General features: G+C 44.2%; 1 protein-coding gene across 3 annotated transcripts in view; it reads right to left on the bottom strand.

Annotated features, from left to right (window-relative positions):
• Positions 1-22,242, bottom strand: part of LOC147692482 (Golgi-pH regulating cation channel-like) — a 543,103-nt gene that overhangs the window by 222,565 nt on the left and 298,296 nt on the right. For all 3 annotated transcript variants that reach the window (XM_086938693.1, XM_086938691.1, XM_086938692.1), the window contains exon 9: positions 7,879-7,975. In XM_086938693.1, coding sequence (XP_086794819.1) covers positions 7,879-7,975 — 97 coding nt within the window. The remainder of the gene's footprint in view (positions 1-7,878; positions 7,976-22,242) is intronic.

Raw genomic sequence — 22,242 nt, forward strand, 5'->3', positions numbered from 1 at the left:
GCTGAAATGTTCGCATGAGCACAGGGTCAAGATTGATTTGCATATAACTGGGTCTGAACTGAGGTGACAAAGTGAGCTAAAGAATGATAATGAATTCAACCAAGATCTGTGACTGGGAGTGAGTGTCTGAAAAGTTTCAGCGCTCCGTCCATCCTCTCCTTGGGTTTGCTTTGTTCGCCCTAAGTTGGCAGGGTACGCCCAGACATGGGTCCCTTGCTCACTTTGCCACTGGATTCAAGCTAGCCTGGCTGATGAAGGGTGTTACCCAGAAACCGGTCCCAGGATGCTTGTTTCCTGTTCAGGGAAGACCTGGCTTGGCAGTTCGGGCTTTACTGTTCCTATGAGGCACAGGATCAAGATGGATTTGCATATAGCTGGGTCTGAACTGGGGTTGCAAAGTGAGCTAAGTAATGATGATGGATTCAACCCAGATCTGTGACTGGGGGAGAGTGTCAGAAAAGTTTCAGCTCTCCGTTCATCATCTCCTTGTGTTTGCTGTATTTTATAGTTTGCCACCTTTATATAACATTCTTGAATTTTTTGATAGTTTATGTAACAGTAGGTAAACTTGCAGGGAAAATATCTGCATACATTTACCATTTGCCGAAATGTTCTGCACATACATGTTAATCTAGCAGGGGAATAGTCTAAATACATTTCTGATTGTGCCATTGTTCAATTATAGAGAACATTATGCTATACATCATTGAAGATGATCTCAAAATGCAAAAAAAGCTACACGGATGAAAGCAAGGTAAAACTGGGAAACTTAGCAAAAATCTTAAAGGGAAAATAAACACTAACTTTGCCAAACCTAGCCAGCAGAACAGAAAATGTTACTTACCAAGTAAGCATCTGTTTGTGACATATAGTGCTGTAGATTCACATGCTGTGCATACTCCTGCCATCTAGTGTTGGGCCCAGATGTGTGCAAGTTGTTTATCTTCAAAGTCGTTTTTCGAGTCTCGAGGTACTGTGACTCCTCCTATTATTGGTAATGTGCATGGTCATCAACTCCTTTGTTAGTTTTCCTGCACAGTGGGTAAGGATGGAATGTGTAGTGAAGCATTGTAGAAAAAGATGTCCATGCAAAGAAAGAGAAAGTTAGAAATATGGCTGCAACAGTCAAAGGTGTCGGGGGAGGGGGGTGCATGTGAATCAACAGCACTACATTCCACAAAAAAGATTCTTACTGGTTAAGTTAGATTTTCTATTCAAAGCATGTGTGGCTGCAGATACAACATGCTGTGCGCTGACTGTATAGCAGTCCTCCCAGAAAAATAGTTGTTAGCCTGAGGTAGTAGCAGTAGATTGAAAAAAAGTGTATGGAAACCTGCCTGGCCACCACTTGCTTGTTGGTGAGCTAACACATCTACGAATGTTTTGTAAACCTATGTAGGGTGGACCAGGGAGCTGCTGTATAGATCTTCCCCAAAATAGGGAGTAGGAGGTGCATCCTCAAGTATATCCCTCTATAATCGAATACAAAACACAAAACTACTTGAGGGCAATGAAGTCACTGTTATACACTTGCAGTTCAGACTTTCTTAAGCAGATGGTCATCAAATGATTTTTGAGAGGTCGTCCCACCCTTAACTTATCAAGACATGCTTCATTATTTGACAACCTCTCACACTGGAGTAGGAACAATGCCAGTGCAGTAGACTCAACCGAGGGAAGCCATGAATAAATCACTTGACCTCAAAAGGGTACTGGTAATTGCAGTGTCTTTTTGAGGTCAAGTGATTCATTATCTTTCACATAAGAAAACTAGACAAACGATGATGGCCAGGGCAACCAACTGTCGCACATCACGTATAGCATATAACGTTCAAGAGCATATGTCAAGTTTGTAATTGCCCACCTCAAATTATGGTTTGCCACCACTAGAACCACAAACAATTATACATTGAATAGAGAGCTCTGAGAGGCAACATGAACAAACTCTAAAATACTGAAGGCACAGATGCTAAGCATGCACACATGAGAAGAGAGGATGTCTTTGTAGATCAGATCCTTTAATTCAAACAATAAATTGGAGAGTCAATACAGCCAGGGTGACTGCAAGACAGGAGGTAAGAATGGCTTGATTTTTCGTAGTGTGTTGAGCTGATGATTGGCTCCCCTAATAGTAGCACTGATATGATCTTGCATATTTAGGTGTTTGTCAAGGGTTATACCTAAAGATCTAGCAGTCAACAACAAGAGGGGTACAGTTAAGCGCTGGGAGTTGTTTGAGCCAGTCTTGATAGAAGCAGAGTGGTTGTGGGGGCAATCAGAAGGAATTTCGTTTTGAGGGTATTCAACAACAGATGATTATGAGTTAGCCATTGTAGAGTTTTTAGGCGCGCACCATTTAAAGTGTTTATGTTATATGGAGAGGAGATCTTCAAATACAGGCGAGTGTCATCAGTACACATATGGTATTGAATGTTAGAGCGGTTCAGAATATCGGGGAGAGGTTTCATGAAAAGATTGAAAAGCGCGGGCAAAACTGCAGAGCCTGAGGTACTCCAATAGTGACCAGGGTACTAGTTGCAAGGGATTGGTTAACTTAGATTTTTTGGGTACGGTTAGGTAAGAAGGAGGCAAACCAATTTAAGACAGGGCCTTATAACCCCATCCTATATTGAAGAAGAGCAATCAGGTTTTCATGTTTGATGGTGTCAAATGCTGAGGACAATTCAAGAAGGATCAGAAGACAGGGAACATTTTGGTCAAGAGATCTTAAGGCATCATCAACAATGTGAGTTAGAGCGGTTTCAGTACTGTGCCCCGCTCAGAAACTGGTAGAGGTCAAGGAGCTGAAATTTCTCAATATGGTTGCAGAGCTGTGTGTGAAAGCATTTATTGAGCAAATTAGCTAAAGTCATGATGCTGGTGATCGGACGGAAATGGTTAGGATCAGTTAAGTCGACATTGGGCTTCTTTGGGATGGGAGTGACTTGCCCCATCTTGAGGCAATCAGGAATCCTGCCATGCACAAAATATTCATGAATGATTCAGGACCAAAGTGGAAGAATGGCCGAATTGAGATCTTTGAAAAACGTAGTAGGTAGAGGATCGCTGAAGTGATTTGAAGGTTTTAAAGACGCCACAGATTGGAGCAGCTCCGCATCATCTGGACGAAGGATAAAATTCCAAGATGCATTGTTTTTAGGAGTGCAAACTGTGGGGTAGGTAGTTGCACTCACTACCATAGGTTCCGCTGAAGGTGTGAGGGAGCTCAAGGCCATAAATTTGGTGCGGCACGTTGCAGTTCAAGTTACATTTTTCTTGCCTTTTCGGAGAAGTGTGCTGAGAAGTACTCCTCACTGGGGCAGGAGGTCATGGCAATACAGGAGAACATCATACAGAAGACGTGCATCACTGTCCTGACAGCAACTTGGTGGCATGGTTGAAAGATAGGGATTTGTGCCTGGAAGGACAGTATCCTGGCAGCATTTGGATAAGTCATGCCATCTTCTGATCTGAGGACTGTACTCAGATAGAGCTGCATCTGGAGGGGTAGGAGGTTTATTGTGAGCTGAGTGTGTTTGTGACAATTTTGATGGATGGCACTCTTGATTGCCAGTGATCTGCGCAGATTAGCAGCAACCACCACAAGACACTTGGTGAACTACCTAGGTGCAGCGGTAACCCCAAAAGGGAGCACTTTGGACTGGTAATACTTTCCTCTGACTATAAACCTGAGATATTGTCTACGTGCCAGGTGGATTGGTACATAGAATGTGCGTCCTTCAGGTCGAGAGTGGCAATGAAGTCCCCTTGTTGTAGCTGTGGGATGACATCCTGAAAATAACCATGTGGAAGAGCGCTGGAAAAAACAGTTTTTTTAGGGGACTGAGGTCCAGAATTGGTCAAAGAGAACTGGCTTTTTTGGGAATGAGAAAGTCCAGATTGTACTCCAGTACCCTGCTGATGGTAGGGGATGGGTTCTATGGCCCCTTTGAGAACACACGCTTGGACCTCTTCCCCGAGTAGCCTTTGATGTTGATGTAAACTCACAACAATAACCATGTTTCAAGTTGTTGCCTCTGTAGGACCTTCTAACATAGCCTCTGGGAGAAGACAGTTGGGCATGTAGCCGTTGGTACGAGATGGAAGTCTCAGGGGAGGCAATCTAAGCCTCTCCGGTAGGGTGTGCAGAGAAAGAAGCCACAAGGGGTAGGTGCTTGAAGGGTGCCCATTGCTTTTGAGGTCTCTGTTTTTCTTACATTTTTTAACATCTGGTCCACCTGCAGTCTGTACAGGTGTTGGCTACTGAAGGGCAAGTTGAGCAAGTTTTGCTGGGCTTCCAGCTTGAAGCCGGAGATATGGAGGCTGGCATGCTTGCTCAGAAGGACATTTTAGTTGACACCCACCTTGAAGCAGTGTCTGCAGCATCTAGTGTGCAGTGGATGGTGGTGTTGGAGATTTGCTTTCTCCCTCAGATGACCTCATAACCCCTTTTCCTTTGCTCCTCAGAGATTTTGGAGGTGCTCCTCCGTTTCATCCCAAATGGCTCAGTGATACCTAGAGAGTAGCCCAACAAAATTGGTAATCTGCCAATGGTTGGCCGACTGAGGAGCTACCCTCTTACCTTCAGCATTTATTGCTTTAATCTTTTTATCTGGTGGACGGGCATCACTAGTAGTCTGAGAGTTAGCCCTCTTACGGGCTGTAGTGACCATTAGAGAATCAGGTGGAAGCTGCCCACAAATGTACAGAGGGTCAGTAGGGCAAGCTTTGTATTTTATGTCAACCATAGGTGTAATGACTCTGGCACGGATGGGATTGTGAAAGATGTCCGGGGTGTGCCGACGCATGCCTTTAAGCATGGGGAGGCACTGAGCAGAGCTGTGGGTGGAGGACAACGTCTTGAAAAGGAAGTCTTCCTCTAAAGGATTAGTGAGGAGATTCACCTGTGGAAGGAGGCATCCCTACCAATAAGTTTATGGTAGGACGTTGAGTCGCCAGAAGGTGAGGAACGGGCAGGGTACTAGTCGGGATCACTGTGCCCCTGGTGGGTCAGCATCATAGGTGTCCCAGGGAACCCCATGCAGAGGAGTGTCAAAGGTATCCCATTCCTGTATGTCCCCCAAAATCTGAACGAGCTGATACCTGAGGAGTATAGGGAACAGGGTCACCTGAAGAAGTGGGTGGGGAGAATGAGGGTTGTGGAGCAGGATGAGGTGGTGGAAGAGTGAACTCAAGGTTGAAGGGGCACTGTTCCTAATATTGAGGTGTAGACAGACGGGGTGGGGGACAGTCAATAAGACTGTTTCTTATTGCACTCACACGTCCCAAGAGATGTCAAGCTTCATCATCAGGTGGGTGCTACTCGTCGGACCGGCCCTGCAAAGCCCTGTGGGTCCACCGAAGGGTCACTTTAGCAGAGATCTTTTGATTTGGTTGCTGTCAGATCAATGCGAGGGTGTCCAGAGTGAAGAGATAAATGGACTGTGATGGTAGTGGGTTAAAACTGGCTAGGAGATGTCAGATTCTTCTTTATTCCATAGACTCCCCTGTCCGATTAAAAAACAACTAATGTTGGTACTACTTATAGGGTCATTAATGTACCCAAGTAGCTAGTGGAGTTGAGTGTGGGTCGACATGTTTCGCGCCTTTATGGACTATATAATATCAACGGTGCTTCTTCAGGACTAAAGGCAAGGGTAGATTAACTACCCCACTTTAAGCTAACATGCTGGCCCCCCCAAGGGGTGGTTTCTGTTTGATGTGATAAAAGAGATCGTCCCACCGGAAGGGTGGACAGCAATGCCCTATCAGCCCTGGCAGGGGACACGCACTGTATGTGGGGTATTTCGAGCGCTCCCACTTTGGTACACCTACCTTATCCATCTGCTCACCCGGGTCAAGTGGTGGTAGAAGAGTGACAGAAAAAGGGCTTGCAGCCTTGTCCACTTTCTTGTGCTGCTTGGTCGGAGATGGCATGTCCAAGGCTTCCTTGAAGGACAGCTGCCATTTGGATGGTTGAGCAGAAGATCCCGGAGGTCCGGTGCATATCAGACCTGTGAGGGGATGTATCATCAAGGGTTTATGGGAGGGGTCGTTCTCCTCATGAAGTTTATGGGAATTGACTCGACAGTCCCGAGTCTTTCTGGTCTTTATGGTCAGTGCTGAAGGTCTCGGCTTCGACACAGATTTTGGCACCGAAGTTGTTGGTTCGGCTCCAAGGCAGGCACGGACAGTGCCAAAGAAGTTGGCCTTGAAGGATTATTCGGCACTGAGCTGGGGCTTGGCATGGAGTCTGAAGATGGTGGTCAGGGACTAACAAGGCCGTCGCGGCTCGCAAGTCTGTCTCTGGTGCTCCAGCTTCAGATTAGTGTCGAGGGGGAGTGGGGACTGTACTCATGGCTGGCTGAGCTGGTGGAAGATCCTAGATCTCTAGATCTGAGCCGGAGCTGTCATCCGGGGAGAAACCTTCTTCATCTTAATCTGACGGTTGCGGATAGCTGCTCCCCTTCGATGGCCTCAAGGCAGAAAAGTTCTGATGTGTACTTTCTACTCCTAAGCGACATCTCAAGTCGTCAGGGCCAGCCGTCGTTGAGGGTTTTCTTAGAACTTAAGGAGCGGCAGGGATTGCAAACAACCTTGTTACGCTCGGAAGACAGACACAGATTACAAAACTGATGGAGATCGGTCAAAGGCTATTTCAGGTAGCAGCGAGGATAGTAGTGAATGGTGTCCAGTCCATCATCATGAGGACATGGTGGGGGGGGTTTGGGGGGGGGATTCGTTTGGGAGACGTAAGAGGCCCGGAAGGACAAAGGCACTAATGGGGCCAAGGTCAACAGAGAGCCACCCGGTCAAAGCAGGAATCTGCAACATGAAATAAAGAGAAAAGAGGCAGGTTATCGAAACAATGCAGACAGAGGGAAGGAACCCATGTAAACCGGACAGAGCACTACGACGGTGTCGAACCAGACAGCGGAAAGAAAAACATTTATCAATGGAGTCTATAACCATGTGCATTACGACTGGCACGAAGAGTCACAGCACCTCAGGACTAAACAGACTTCTTCAAAAACAACTTGCACACATACGAATCCAACACAAGATGTCAGGAATATGCACAGCATGTGTACCTACATCCACACGTGTCTCGAACATAACCTTTACAAGCCTCTCGAATACTGCTGCATAGAAACATTGTGGCTTTAGTTCTGAATGTTCTTACTAGTTAGTGGATTCTACTGGCCATCTGACTACAGGTAGGAGAATTAACAGACCTAGCAACCTAAGGCAATTTCATTATCATGGCACAAATGTGCGCATTTCTGTACATTGGGCAACTTCTCCTGCTTCATAACTACTTCATGGCAAACACCACACTGTACCATAAAGTACGCTCACCTGATATAAAAATGTTGTTGAAATAAAAGTGGGCCTACATTGAATTTTGCGAAGGATCCAACAGGGCTTACCAGGGCTCTCTACGCCAGTGTCGCCCAAGAAACCACTTCATTGGGAGCTTGGAAATATTGATGACAGACAGATTAGGAGAACTACATAAGTTATAAGCAATCTAACAGTTGAATAGGCCACAGGCAAATTGTCTACAAGAAACTCTTACTTTGGCATCTATATTGCCTTACTTCATATATTAATGTTAAAGAAATAAGAAATATAGTTTGTAGTCACACGCCTTGAAAAATTTCTTTCTAGCCTGACTAGTTGAGTGCTGTGTGACATTTGTTATTATCACTGCTGCCTATCTGTATTTAACATAATTCATGGTAAACACCACCCTGTACCTGGAAGTACGCACACTGTCTTGTAATAATGTTGTTAAAATAAAAGTGGTAAATGTAAGGTAAAACAGTAAACCCTATAACATCACTGACATCTCAGCATTTGAATATCCTCACATACAAGTAGCTTGCCAGATCTTGGTATCAGAATCTGGATTGCTGATCTTCACGATGAAGATGAACTGCCCTTCATCCCACGTCTGTACCACAGTAAAATCCTGCATGTGAAAGAAACAGTGAGGCATGGTAAGGGTCTTTTTTAAAGATCATTATACAAGTCACACACACACACACATACACCCCTACTCTATGAGCACCAGGAAGGGAAATGTAAAAGACATTTGAGCACAAACAACTAAAATGCGGATCATCATCTACAAATAATGAGCCGTGCACCGTCAATCAATTCTCATGATACCACACTTAGCTCAGTACTGTGCACTACCAAATGCGACTTACACGATACTGAACTACACCACAACTAACTCAAAATTAAAAATGTTAGTCAATGTAGTTTGAAACTAAACATAATACTAAACTGACCCAATATGTGCACAGTTGTGCACAAACTAAGTCCGTACAACAATAAATCCAATGAGCATTTTGCAGTATCACATTCAATTCACATAATAAAAATACCCCAGTGCTGTGTAGTACCATGTACATTACACAAATTATCAAAGTCACACAGTGTGTCTATTATCCCATTGGTGTGCATAGTGCTCAACTTACCCAGTGCTGTGTATGACGCTTTCTAACTTGTCTTTAATAGTTTCCAGGGGCCAGATGTAGGTGAGTATATTTTACCTACTCATAAATACCGAATTTTATCGATTCGGTATTTATGAATCGGTAAAATTGAAGGAGGGAGATTTAGGTAAATTCGGTAATTGAATTACCGAATCTGTAAAAATCGGTATTTACCGATTCGGTAATGCCAATTGATTCCTATGGGCCTTGAAGCCCATAGGAATCAATGGGCATTACCGAATCGGTATTTACCGATTTGGAAAATACCGAATCCTGCAAGGGTGCAGGTGGTGTCACTTTGACACCCTCTAGCACCCCAAATACAGGCATGTGTGCCATGTGGCACACAGTCATGCCCTAAGGGCATGTCTGTCTGTCACATGGCATAGGAGTGCATGCACACCTGGATTCGATATTTTACCACCCAATTGGATTGGGTGATAAGAAACCGAATCTGTAAGGCCTACATCTGGCAGTTACCGAATCTGTAAAAATACCGATTCTGTATTTTACCGATTCAGTAAATTTACCGATTCGGTAAATTTACTGAATCGGTAAAATTGGCCACCTACATCACAAATACCCATTTACCGGTCGGTAACGTCCGAAATCGGCCGTTACCGGTCGGTAAATGGCCTCCTACATCTGGCCCCAGATGTTTAAAATCTTACTTTTAATATAGTTGGCAGGAATATTGCTTTGTCAACGGTATCATTTTCAAGGGTTACGAATATGGCACAATTCAGGTCTTTATCCTATCCAGCTACCCAATCCTACTGCTAAAGGGTGCTCTGACTCTCCACGCCCCATGTGTCACAATGGGATATGCAAAGGTTCTGTCACTGGCCCCCTTCTATCATCACAACAAACATCATCCATAACCCATCACTCAGTTTCTCCTACCGCCTCTTTGCTTATAACATCAGAAACTCCCTCGGATGTTCCACTCCTTTTGACAGACTGTGTCTCTGCAAAAAGATACTGGATGGTCCTGAACTGCCTAAAGCTCACTCCTGTTAAGAAACCATTTCAGGTGGTCCTGGAGTATTGAGGGAGGACTAGGGAACAGCTTAAATGGGCACTGCTGTCTACCATCAATGTCCCAGAGCCACAATAACATTGCATTCTAACAGGATAATAATGGCACACCTCTGTTGATTTTCTCTACTCGCCAAAAAAGCCCTTCATCACCCCATCAGGTGTAACAAGCACTATATAAACGCAACCTTTTTTTCCCTCTTCTATCACTCCGCTATCCTTTCCACCACTCAAATTACTTTCATATTTCACTATACTAATTCACCACCAATCCTTTATGGATTTCCGGAGTAACGTGCTACTCGCTAAAAATAATATGCGCTTACACACCCCTTCAGGGGTAACAAGAGCTATATAAATACAAACCTTTTTTCCCTCTTATATCCTTCCGCTATCCTTCTGAATCCAAATAACTGACTAACCTATCCACCACTTAAATCACTTTCATATTTCGGTATACTAATTCAACACTAATCCTTAATGGGTTCTGGAGTAGCATGCTACCCGCCGAAAAAGCTCTTCAACGCCTCGTATGGGGGTAGTAAGCGATATATAAATGCAATTACAATACAATACAATTGCATCACTATGTATCAATACCTTTCTCATCTTGCACTTAAGGGACCCTTGTTCCTTTAGAAGTGAACTGACTGTAAAGCAGTGCACCTTTCACTCTACAGTAGATTGCATCAAGTAGTGGAAGCTGTAGAAAAGAGTGTTAAGGCCCACTCTGAGCTTCTCATCTATCGTGTATTTATCAGTGAAGTAATGCGTTATGAATGTGTGAACAGAGGAACAAGTTGCAACTTTGCAGGTTGATATTTTGCCAAAAAATACACTTTAGTGCCCTTTTAATGAGAAGATTGTGGACTTAAGTTGGCATCAAGTATATGCTTAGCCTTCGCATATCAGATGTGAATACATTTAACAAGCCACATAACATTACACTTTACTGAAATTTCCTATATGTGGTTATGAAAAAGCAAATAAGGAAAATGCTACTTACCAGGATGCATCTGTTCTTGGCATGTAGCGCTGCAGATTCTCACACTTAGCATTAGATCGCCATCTGGTGGTGGGCTCGGATTTTTGCAGGTTTTTGTATTGGAAGAAGCCTTTGTAGTCACGAAATAGGTGACTCCTCCCTTGGACGATAGTGCGCATGGGCGTCAACTCCATTCTTAGATTGTTTTTGGCCATGCTGGGAAATGATGGAGTTAGTAGAAAGAAAAAAGATGTCCATGTGTGTATATCTAAATAAGATAGAACTGGAACAGATACAGGTCCTGGGGAGGCGTGTGGGTGTGAGAATCTGCAGCTCTACAAGCCAAGAACAGATGCATACTGGTAAGTAGTATTTTCCGTTCGCGGCACATGAGCTGCAGATCTCACATTTAGCATAGACTATACAGCAGTATCTACCCTAGCGGTGGTCACCTGTATCTGTTGCAGTAGTTTGAAAGAGAGTTTTAAGAACAGCCTGGCCTACAGCAGCTTGCTTCTTGTCTTGTACATCAACACAATAGTGTTTAGTGAAGGTGTGTGTTGTAGAGCATGTTGCTGCTCTACAGATGTCTTCTAAGGGAATGTTCCGTAAGAAAGCCATAGAGGCTCTTTGTTTGCGTGTGGAGTGCGCTCTAGGAGGAATGTTAATGTGCGCTTTTCTTTTTGGTAGCATATACGGATACATTGCCTGGCATAGGGTACTAGATTTCAGCGTGGTACCCAGGGGAAAGAGTGACCACAATGCTTCGATCTTAGACTTTTCCTCGCCCGGTATTCCTAAGGGCAGTCCAGCCTTCGAGTCCGGACTAGTTAATAGGGCCATCCTATCAAACAACAGACACAGGGTAAGATGGGATAAGCTGGTCACCAATCCAGATCAAGTAGCGGAGTTATATGCTGGGTTATCCCAGTATTAGAAGCCGCTGGCACCCTAAAGGTACAATACCCCCCGCATGAATTACACGCAAGGCAGGCAGAACTTAATAGGGTACTAGTTAATAGTCTGTCAGATATCTTAAATCCCCCAGGTTCTAGTGGGAGAAGGGCTAGAAGCAAACCCAGCTGGTACAACAGGGCCTGTAGACTAGCGAAAAGAGAACTCCTTGAGGCACTGAAACAGAATAATAACAGGGCACTTAAAAAGCGTAGGAGGCTAGTATATCGGCAATTAATTAATCATGCCAAGATCGAGTGGGGGAATGAGAATTGGGTGAAGCTAACATCTGCTCTAGCCGTTAAAGATGCATGGAAGTTCTGGCAGATTGTGAGCACTGGATCGGCTGAACCCGAGTTGGCAGTAGCGCCAAATATTGCAGCGGAGGTGTGGGAAGAACACTTTCACACCTTGTACCAGGGGGACAAATCCCTTACGGAACTGCCCCTAGATGACACAGTGCTTGGCTTTGTCTCTGGTTCGTCCGAGATTGAGTTCACTGAAGGCGAGGTTTTGGCTGCTATCTCTAAACTCCCTGCTGGTAAAGCCCCAGGGCTGGATAAGATCCCTGGTGATATATTTAAACATGAACCCGGGATCTGGGCTCCTTATCTATTGATGATTTTAATGCAATTTTAGGGGGCATGGCGGTACCAAGTACTTGGCTGGAAGCAGAGTTAGTCCTTATCTTCAAGAAGGGCTCGCCTCTGTTCCCAGTCAACTACAGGCCAATCAGCCTAATAGATGTATCACAGAAACTTTTTGCGAGGCTGATTTTAGACCGCCTCTTGGGCTGGATGGAGGAGTCTGAAATCTTAAGCCCGTATCAGGCGGGCTTTAGAAAGAACGTATCCACCACGGACCAGATTTTCCGATTAACCATGCTTTTTTGGAAAACAGTAAAGGTCGAGGGTGGTTTACTGTATACTGTTTTCGTGGATCTCCGTGCGGCCTTCGATCTGGTTCCACGCCGGAAACTGTGGAGCGTCCTTACGGATTTGGGCATCCCTGTCCCTCTTCTGAACATTATAATCCGTCTCCACACCCAGAATTTCGCACAGGTTAGGTGTGGGAAAGATGCTCATTTGTCATCTAGCTTCCCCGTTGGCAGGGGGGTGAGGCAGGGGTGCGTCTTGGCGCCCACCCTGTTTCGCTTCTTTGTCAACGTGGTAATCCCCCACCTAAACGCGGTCCCCAACAGAGATGCTCCAAGGCTTGCTGGGTCTGGGATCTCTGCGATTATGTTCGCAGACGATACCGTTCTACTTTCTAAGACCCCTATGGGTATACAGCGAGTCTTGGACGGTTTTGTGACCTTTTGTCATGATAGGGGGCTGGAAATAAATACATCAAAAAAGAAATTCATGATTTTTAATCCTCCGAAAACAGCACGCCCAAACCCCGCGATAGGAGGAGCCCGGCTTGAAAGAGTGCAGACATTTGAGTAACTGGGTCTTACTCTCAATGAAAGTATGACCTGGGATTCAACACCAAATTAAATCTCAACTAAAGCTCTCTCAAAAGGTGGGGGGCATTCTCAAACTTCTAAGTAAAACCTATTGGACCACCTCTTGAAATTTATAAATTGCAGGCACGCGGGGCGGTAATTTACGGTGGCAAATTGTGTGGTCACAATTGTGTTCCTGCAATTACTGTCACAGAAAATAAGTTTCTTAGGCAGTTGGTATCACTGCCACCTAGTACACCTTTGCTGCCCCTCAGGCTCGACTTGGGCCTCAGACCACTAAAAGAGGAACTGGCCCTTAAACCCCTAACTTTTTGGAGGCGACTCTGGAAAAGCAACTATAGGCAAGAACTTTCGGAGGTGTTAAAACTGCTGAACACGTGGAAACTTTCCTGGTTAAAACATATAAGACAGGAATTTGAGAGGTTAGGCTGCCCCCTTATGTGGATCAATCCGGAGCAAGCCTGCAGAAGCATATCGCGCAAACAGCTGGTTAACCTGTATTATGAATATAATCTATCTGCCCGCTTATCGAAGGCCCAAACGGGAACTCTGTCCAGCACGTTTTTCACAATGAAAGACTATTACAAATCTGAGACTGTATTCAATGATATTAGTCCTGCTGGTTTTAGGAAGTTGTACCTCCAATGGAGATACAGCTCTTCGCCAATTAGAGCCCTCACGAGTAAATGGTGCCCACCTACTCCGAAATATTGCCAAGGTTGTTCTGCGGAGTCAGAAAATGAATTGCATGTCCTGTTTTTTTGCCCTTCCTACCATACCCCCAGGAAGAAGTGGATTGTTCCAATCTGTAAAAACTTGGGGATTAGGCAGTGCTCCCAATCTTATCGAATATTAAAAACTGATCTTTCTCCTCTAATTGTTTTTGCTGTAACCAGATTTTTAGCAGCCATGTGGAACATTAGAAGGAAATATGTAAATGCTCGCCTCAATGGGATTTAGTATGCACATGTATAGTTCTAGGGAGCTTGAATACCACCAGAGAAGGGAGGGGCTTTGAGTCGATCGTGTTTTTAATTGTTTTTATAGTTTTTGTATTTTATTGTGATGAAATATCCCAATGGACATGATGCAATTCTAGCTTTTTAATGTGTTGAAATGAAATGGATTGTGCTAATTTTACTGTTGATTGTAATGTGATCTCTTTTATGACAATATTGTCTAAATAAAGAAACAAAGAAAGAAAGGATACATTTAACGAATCACCTTGCAATCCCAGCTTTAGAGATGGGATTACCTTTATGTGGTGGGGAGAAAGCTACAAACAATTGTTTTGTGAAAGGATTTTGTTCAGTCAATGCAATAAAGACGGGCTCTTTTAACATCTATGGGGTGTAGAGCTCTTCATGCTACAGAGTCTGGGTTTTGAAAGAACACTGGCAACTCCACTGATTGAGTAAGATGAAATGGAGTGATGACTTTAGGAAGGAATTTTGGTTTTGTTCTGAGGACCACTTTGTTACGATGTAATCGTAAGAATGGTTCCTCTATAGTGAAAGCTTGAATTTCACTTACCCTTCTAAGAGAGGTAATAGCAATTAGTATTTTGGTTTCGGAGCTGAAGCTGTTTTCTCGGTATGGGAACGTTTGAAGCCGGTTTGTCTACAGGCTTGGGATTTTTCGGGCCCGGTTTGTCTTTAAAAGTGAACAGCGTGGACGGCGTCAGAACCGATTTTGGTGCCGGGACTTCTTTTGGTTTAGGTGCCGAAAGTGCTGGTGGGATTGGTACGTGCGGTCCGCTCGGTCCCGTGCTACCGGAAGGCTTTTTTATTTTCTTCGGAGCCGGGCTCAAAGGCGGGGCTTCTGAAGTATGTTTTCAGTCGCGACTGGGCCCAGCAGTCGGAGTCTTGACCATTGCCTTCAACTTTGGTGTTGGGGTTAGGGTAGGGGCAGTAGTACTCACTCTTTGACCAGGAGTGAATCAGTCATCGGAGTCTTTTGCCTTTGACATGATTTTGAATCTTCTTCTGGGACATCTGGGCTTTCGACGAAGATGTCCACCTGTTCCAGAGCGGATTTCTGCATGATGTATCTACGGGCTCTTCGATCACAAATGGTCTTCTTTGATCAAAAGGATGCGCAGGCTGGACAGCTGGACTCGTCGTGTTCAGGTGATAAGCACAGGTTGCAGACCTTGTGATGGTCACTGTGCGAAATTTTGCTCCACACTGGGGGCATTTCTTGAATGAGCTGTAGGCCTCACGGCGTGGATAGGCCCAACGGCCCGGGTCGACGACAGAAATCACACCGATGAGGTTGCGTCGAAGGTTGAGATGTTTAGAAGTTAATCCGAAGAGTAAAGGAAGTTTTTTCGCGTCGAAATACTTTAGAAAGTAGATTTTGAACCGGAGCGGAAAAATTACATCCAAACCCAATGGCGGAAAAAAATAATCTAAGGATGGAGTCTATGCTCATGCGCACTATCATCCAAGGGAGGAGTCACCTATCTCGTGACTACAAAGACTTCTTCCAAGACAACAACAACCCGCAAACATCTGAGCCCAACACCAGATGAGGATCTAATGCTAAGTGTGAGATCTGCAGCTCGTATGCCTCGAACATGTTGTTCTTCCTTTTAGAATATGAATGCATGCTCCATGTAAGACATAAGATGCTTCTAACATAGGGAGTGCGGAATAAATGCTCCACCTGTGTCTGTGGATTCGTAGGGAACTATGGTAATTCAATCGTTTCATTGATATTGGAACAGCAAGATCACTTCTGGCAGAAAGCAGGGTTGAGAGCTTAGAACGTCGATACTCTTACAGACTTGAGGTATGGTTTTGCAGTAGTGAAAGCTTGCGGACTTACCAAACATGTGTAAAGGCGCAATAGCCACTAAAAGAACACTGCCCATGAAAGGCATTGTAGTGGGCATGAATGAGGTAGTTCAAAAACAGGACTCTTTAGACAAGTAAGAAGGATGTTTAAGTCCCAAGAAGCAGATGCATGATGTAATCCTTGCTAAACTTCTAGAAAAGCATTACGTATAAGATTTTTAAAATGGAAGGGTCGTCTTTGTTTTGCAAGAACTAAGCCATTGCTTCCAAATCTACTCTTACAGAAGTATATGAGGCCTAATCTTTTAAGTGCAGACAATGTTGAACAATGTATTGCATTCATACCTCGAGTGTACCCATCTGCCGGTTTTTGCAGTAACTCCTAAAGTAATGCCCTTTAGCTGCATAGCATTGCTCTTGTAGTAGGACGTCTGACCGCTATAAGAATTAACATACCACACCCATAAAACGTACAATAATCAAAGTCTCCGATTTGTGTCAAATCTTTAGATTCAGGGATTTAGGAATGGACTGATGGTGAGTCCCTCTTCTGAAAGAGTGTGTAACTGGTAAGGAAGTTTCTGAAAGGGATCAAGTGAAATTTCTAAAAGTTGAATATTATAGCTGACATGCCAACTCGGGTACAATTAGGAGTCACAGAGGCTTAGTTCTTCTATGTAAATATAGTTTCAAGAGAAGCATGGAAAAAGTGTAAGCAATGGCCGCTGATTGGCCACAAAACGGGTGTTCCTTAGACGCTGGGATTGTGGAAAAGCACAGGCATATCTTTGATGTCTTGTTGTTTTGTATTGCAGATAGATCTACAGGGGGAGTTCCACACTGATGGGAGTTAATGTTGTAGAATATGGGTGTTGATTTTCCATTTGCGAGATTCCAATAGATTCCTACTCAAAAGAGAGGCAAAGTCATTGCTTGCACCTGTGAGATGTTCTGCCAGCAAGCGGATGGGGTGCCTATGAGTCCATGTCCATTTTTTGTTCTTGACTTTAAAGATGAAGGGAGCAGGTATCACCACACTTCTGAATTTAATTAATGATGGTCATGTTTGTCTGCATTAAGACCACCTTGTTGTAAAGTATCTTGATAAAGTTCTAACAGCATTTACGTTGTGTTGTCATCTTTGCATAGGTGCTCCCTATCCAGTGGTCAGTCCATCTGTGGCGATGGTCACATGTGGCTGTGGATGTGCTCCTTAATACATTTTAGCTGTTCCACCTCTGCAGTCTGAACTGAACTTTGGATTTGACTTACAATGGATCTTTCCAAGCCCCTGTTACCTGTGCCTATTGCTGAACTACCAGGCACATTTGCATTAGTGTATTTGGTACTAAGGCAATGCATGACAACATAAAATAGCTTAATTATATACCTCCCTGTCCGAGAAAGCAACTTCAGGTAATGGGCAAGCAATTCTGAAACCGCAAAACTCTCTTCTGCGTTTGATAAATGTTTGCTATGACTGAATCAAGTGTGGGCCCCAGAAATTAATAATTTACACTATTTGTAAGATGAATCCTGAATTCCAGATTGTGAAAGAAGTCAATAATCTGGTGAGTGGTGCTGCAACACATTTGCAGAGTTGTCTCCATTATTAATCCCATTGTCTAGGTATGGGTGTCTGCTAACGGCTGCATCACATTGTTTGCTTTGTCAGAGGGAAAGCCTTCTCATGTCCTCTTCATAAATGCTCATTTTTTGATCTGTGTGTTCACCAAAACGTGTGGAGCAACACATCCTCCAATGAATTCTGAGTCTTGCTGTGCAGGTTGGAATTTTGCTCCAATCTAGGACTGACTATTCTAGCTTTCCAAACTCTTTGAAATTCTACTGGGAACATAAAAGCAGTAGATAGCAAGGGCAAGAACTGATTTACTTTTTTAGAAAGTGAATAATGTGTCAATGAGGAACTCTTCCACCTGAATCATGACTTAATAATGGAATTCTGGTCTTTAAATAAATAAGTGTAGAAAAGTGCCCTTTTGTATGGGGACACGGACGGAGCGCGCACACACACACACCCAACCTCAACCCCCCCCCCCCGCCCCCCCCCCCCCCTCTCCAATGCTGATGGCTATGACTCTGAAAGTACACTGGAAGCAGGACCCAGTGCTCTCTCCCTAAAACGGATGTGTGAATTGGTAACCCTAATTGTCAAGGACTTAAACCCTTTATAAGTGCCTAGTATGTGGTACTCAGGACATGGGTGTCAAAGGGGTCACCAGGAACTGAAGCACTGTTTTTGCCACCCTGAAATCCCCAAGTAAACTACAGAGAGCAGGCCTGCAATTGCCGACTGCATGAGCAGTGCAAACTGCCCGAAATTGACTTTGCGCTCACCATATGTGGCAAAGCCAATGCACTATTTATAATATATTCCAGTCACCCCAAGGAAGACATCCTGAGCCCAGGAAGTAGGGTACTTCATAATAAACTAGCTTACCCGTCGCACGTTGCTGCAATCTCGGAAGAAAGAAAATTTAAGGAAACTTGTTATGATAACATTCAATTTACATTGTGTCATTTTTATTGAAACTTATTCATTTTAATATGGAAAACATTTTAAAGTGTTGTTTTAATTCTGTTTATTTATTCGAGTGCTTGTGGATACACTATATTTTTTGTTTTTCCGTCTGGTGCGTACACGAATAAATCAGAAGGTTTTCCGACGCGTGAGCTGGCCACATACAGTTGTCCATGTGAGAAGCACGGATTGTCCAAATCTAGTCCATACACTTGCAGCGATTGTCTTTGTGCTTTGTTGATGGTCATTGCAAAAGCGAGTCGCACAGGAAACTGTAAACGTTCAGTATTGGAAAGATTATGAGGGCCCTGGGGGCCGATATTTAACAAAGGTTTCTTTTTTTTGCCAGAAACCAACATTTTTAAAAGATTTTTTTTTTTTTGCCACAAACCTTCGCGGGTGTGTACTCGTCCCAAAGTTTCATGGCGATCGGATGAATCGTGTAGTAAAGCATAAGAGACAAACAGACAGACATACATTCGTTTTTATATATATAGAAGTGAGAACATGTAAGTGCAAGCTTATATGCCACTATAGTCGCCTTTACAATTAAAGTAAACTATGAATGATTGTGAAGTGGTCCATAAGATATTATGGGCTGGCACCCAGGCAAACCAGAGGTTGGCTGCTCCATTATGGTACTGCATAAATATATCATATTTGGTATCAAACAACGTGCTTCCTCACCACTGACACAAATTAAATTTAGAGAACGATGAGGCATGCACCCAGGTGGCTACCTTACCCACCAGGCTGCTCAAGCCTTTCCTGTGCTCTGGCTTCCAGCCCATGCTTGCTGCCGGCAAGAAAGGAATCTGCCACCCCAGCACCCCCTACAACCCCCCCCCCCCAACAAACACACAGGAGGTGTGAACTCTCCTAGGATTCAGAAATAATGGCCTGGATGGGAACGTGGTAAGACCTTCCTCACTGACAGGCTGGCTAGTGAAGTGGCACATCAAGGCAGTGAGCTTAAAAGGCAGCACGGCTAGTGATATGCAACCAGGCTACCTCCCAAATGAGAAAAAGGTGTGCTAGAATATCCACACAGAAATGTTTATTGAAGGTGCGTGGTGTGGACCACGTAGCTGCCTTACAAATATCAGCTATGGGGATGTTTCCTAGAAAGGCCATGGGTGTTCCCTTTTTGCGAGTAGCGTGTAAGTAAAGGTCTTTAGGCCTTAAAAAAGCACTTTTGAATACATTTGACTATCCATCTGGCTTTGCCTGATTTGGATACTGGGTTGCCTTTATGAGGTGGTGAAAAGGCTACAGAGTTGTTTAGAATTTCCGAAAGCTTTTTCTATATATGTAGAACGTGAGTGCTCTTTTGACAATAATTGTATGAAGAGCTCTTTCTGCAAAATAATCTGGTTGAGGCAATAAACCTGGCAACTCAATGGATTGGTTTAAGTGTAATTAAGAGACTAGTTTAGGTACTAATTTAGGGTTGATACGGAGAACTACTTTGTCTTTATGTATTTGAAAGAAGAGTTCTTGTAAGGTTAAAGCCTAGACCTAACTAACACGCCTGAGTGAGGTAATGGCAACTAAGAATGCCAATTTGCACAAAAGAAATTTAAGGGTGCATGAGCGTAGGGGGCTCAATTGGGGGACCCAGGAGTCTGGTGAGAATGATGTTAAGGTTCCAGGAGGATCTGGAGGAACACTTCATGGAATAGCTCATTTTAGTCCTCTCATGAAAGCTTTGATGACAGGAATTTTGTAAAGTGAGAGATGTTGTATATTTTGGAGGAAGACAGCAATTGCAGCAAGGTGTAACCGTATGGAAGTGTATGCTACATTTCCCTTTTGTAAATGAAATAGGTAGAAGACAATGTCTTGCACCGTGACTTTTAGAGGATCAATTTGTTTGGATTGACAGTGGCAAACAAATCGCTTCCATTTTGCTGTACAACAGGCTCTAGTGGTGGGTTTGCGTGCTTTCTTAAGAATGTCTATACATTTTGGTGGTAAGTCAAGGTAGCCAAACTTCAAGACCTTGAGAGCCAAATGGGCAGGTTGAGAGTGTTCGAGTCTGGGTGTAAAATTCGTCCTTGATTTTGAGTAAAAAGGGACAGCTTGTTGGGGAGCTTCTCATATGGAACTACAGAGAAGTCTAAGAGTGTGGTGAACCAAGGCTGACGCGCCCATGTGGGAGCTACCAGGATCATTGTAAGAAAAGTTTGCCTTTACTTCCGAACCAGGAAGGGAAGAAGTTGGAGAGGTGAAAAGAGTAGACAAATATCCCTGACCAGCTCATCCTTAGTGCGTTGCCCTTGGATAGTGGGTGTGGGTACCTGGAGGTGAAATTTGGGCATTTTGGGTTTTCTGCTGTAGTGAAAATGTCAGTACGAGGTAACCCCCAATTTGAAAGTATGGTAAGAGGACTTGTGGGCAGAGTTCGATTTGTGGACTTCTTGCTGCATCCTGTAGAGCAGGTCTGCAAAGTTGTTGTCTGGTCCCGGGAGGTATTTTGCCAACAGGTGAATGTTGTGATGTAGAACCCACTTACATATGGTCTGAGACAGGTCTGATAGTTGTGAAGACCGTGTTCCCCTGTTTTTGTAGATAATACATGGCTGTCATACTGTCCTTCCAAACTAGGACAACCTTGTGAGACAGGTGAGTTAAGAAAGCTTTCAAAGATAAGTAGATCACTTGAATCTCTAGGTAGTTGATGTGTGGAGATTGATGTCTGACATCCCAAAGACCTTGTACAGTAAGGTCTTGTAGGTGAGCACTTAACCCAGTCTGTGGTGAGAGTGACTTAAGGAACAGGGTCTAGAAAAGACCGCCCTTTCAGCAGGGTGTTGTTGTTCCACCATTGCAAAGAACTGTGAGTGTGGTGGTCTAGATCCTCCAACTGACCTGGTGACTGAGATAAATGGCAAGCTAGACATTGCTGAAGGGGACGTGCAAGAAGCTGGCTCTTTATATGATATATTAAAATAAGATATATCATTTAAAGAGTCCAAGGGATCTCTTATGCGTGGACAGGAGGTTTGCTATGGCAATCCCAGGTTGTTCTGCTAGGGGGTAGTGTGGTCGAGCAGCCATAGGCTTATCACAGAGGAGTGCAAGACATCTGAAAATACACACACTGTTCAATAAATGAGACACCTGACTCAAGTAGAAGACCCACACCAATTTTTTTTAAAAAAAAGCAAGTATCTTTATATATGTTTAGGCATCAGAAGAAAATCGTTCAGGTAAGTTTTTAAATACAAATTCTTTTTAGTTCAAAAAGTCAATACTTTTTCTGGAAACTGCGATGTTATCCTAAGGGACAAAAAGTCGATGTGGCATTCAGGTATAGTACAGCGATTTACGGGACCCTTCTCCCGGAGTTAGGAGGAGTGTTGGGTAGCAGATCACCACCAGTGGCACATGGGCGGCTGGTTGCAGAGGTACGAAACAGTGTTGGGTACCCAATGTTATTCCATGGAGAACGGTTGCGGGGAAAAGAGGCTGAAGGCATTGACCAGGGGACCAATCAGGCTTAACCAACAGGGGGCTCAGGCCTCCCGATGCTCGGGGACTTAGGGATACCTTTGGCCCGCTTCTCCACGACCCAGGGCAATAGATGCAGAGGTGTCTTAAAGTGTCATGTTTTGCTACTGAAGTTGTTGCGGTAGAGAGGGCCTGCGTCCAGAAGCTGCAGGCGACGTAGGAGGGTCCACAAGGTTTAAACCACGATGGATTGGGGCTCTGGAGGCCAGGGGGACCTCGATGGCACAGTTGACTCAGTTCAACTCTGGCTTGGAGCAGCAGGTGCAGTGGTGGCTTCAGGTGTCATGTTTTGGGGGTTCCGGAGGCCTCAGGTTCTTTTCTTTGTAAGTTTTGCAGGCTGCAGGTAACAGTTCCACTGTTCCATGGGAGGTCTTTGTTCTTTATTGAAGGTAAGCAGTCCTTGCAGGTTTTGGAGGCACAACACCTGCAAGGAGAAA

This window comes from Lissotriton vulgaris, chromosome 9 (genome assembly GCF_964263255.1).
Source record: "Lissotriton vulgaris chromosome 9, aLisVul1.2, whole genome shotgun sequence".
In the NCBI taxonomy this organism is placed as follows: Eukaryota; Metazoa; Chordata; class Amphibia; order Caudata; family Salamandridae; genus Lissotriton; species Lissotriton vulgaris.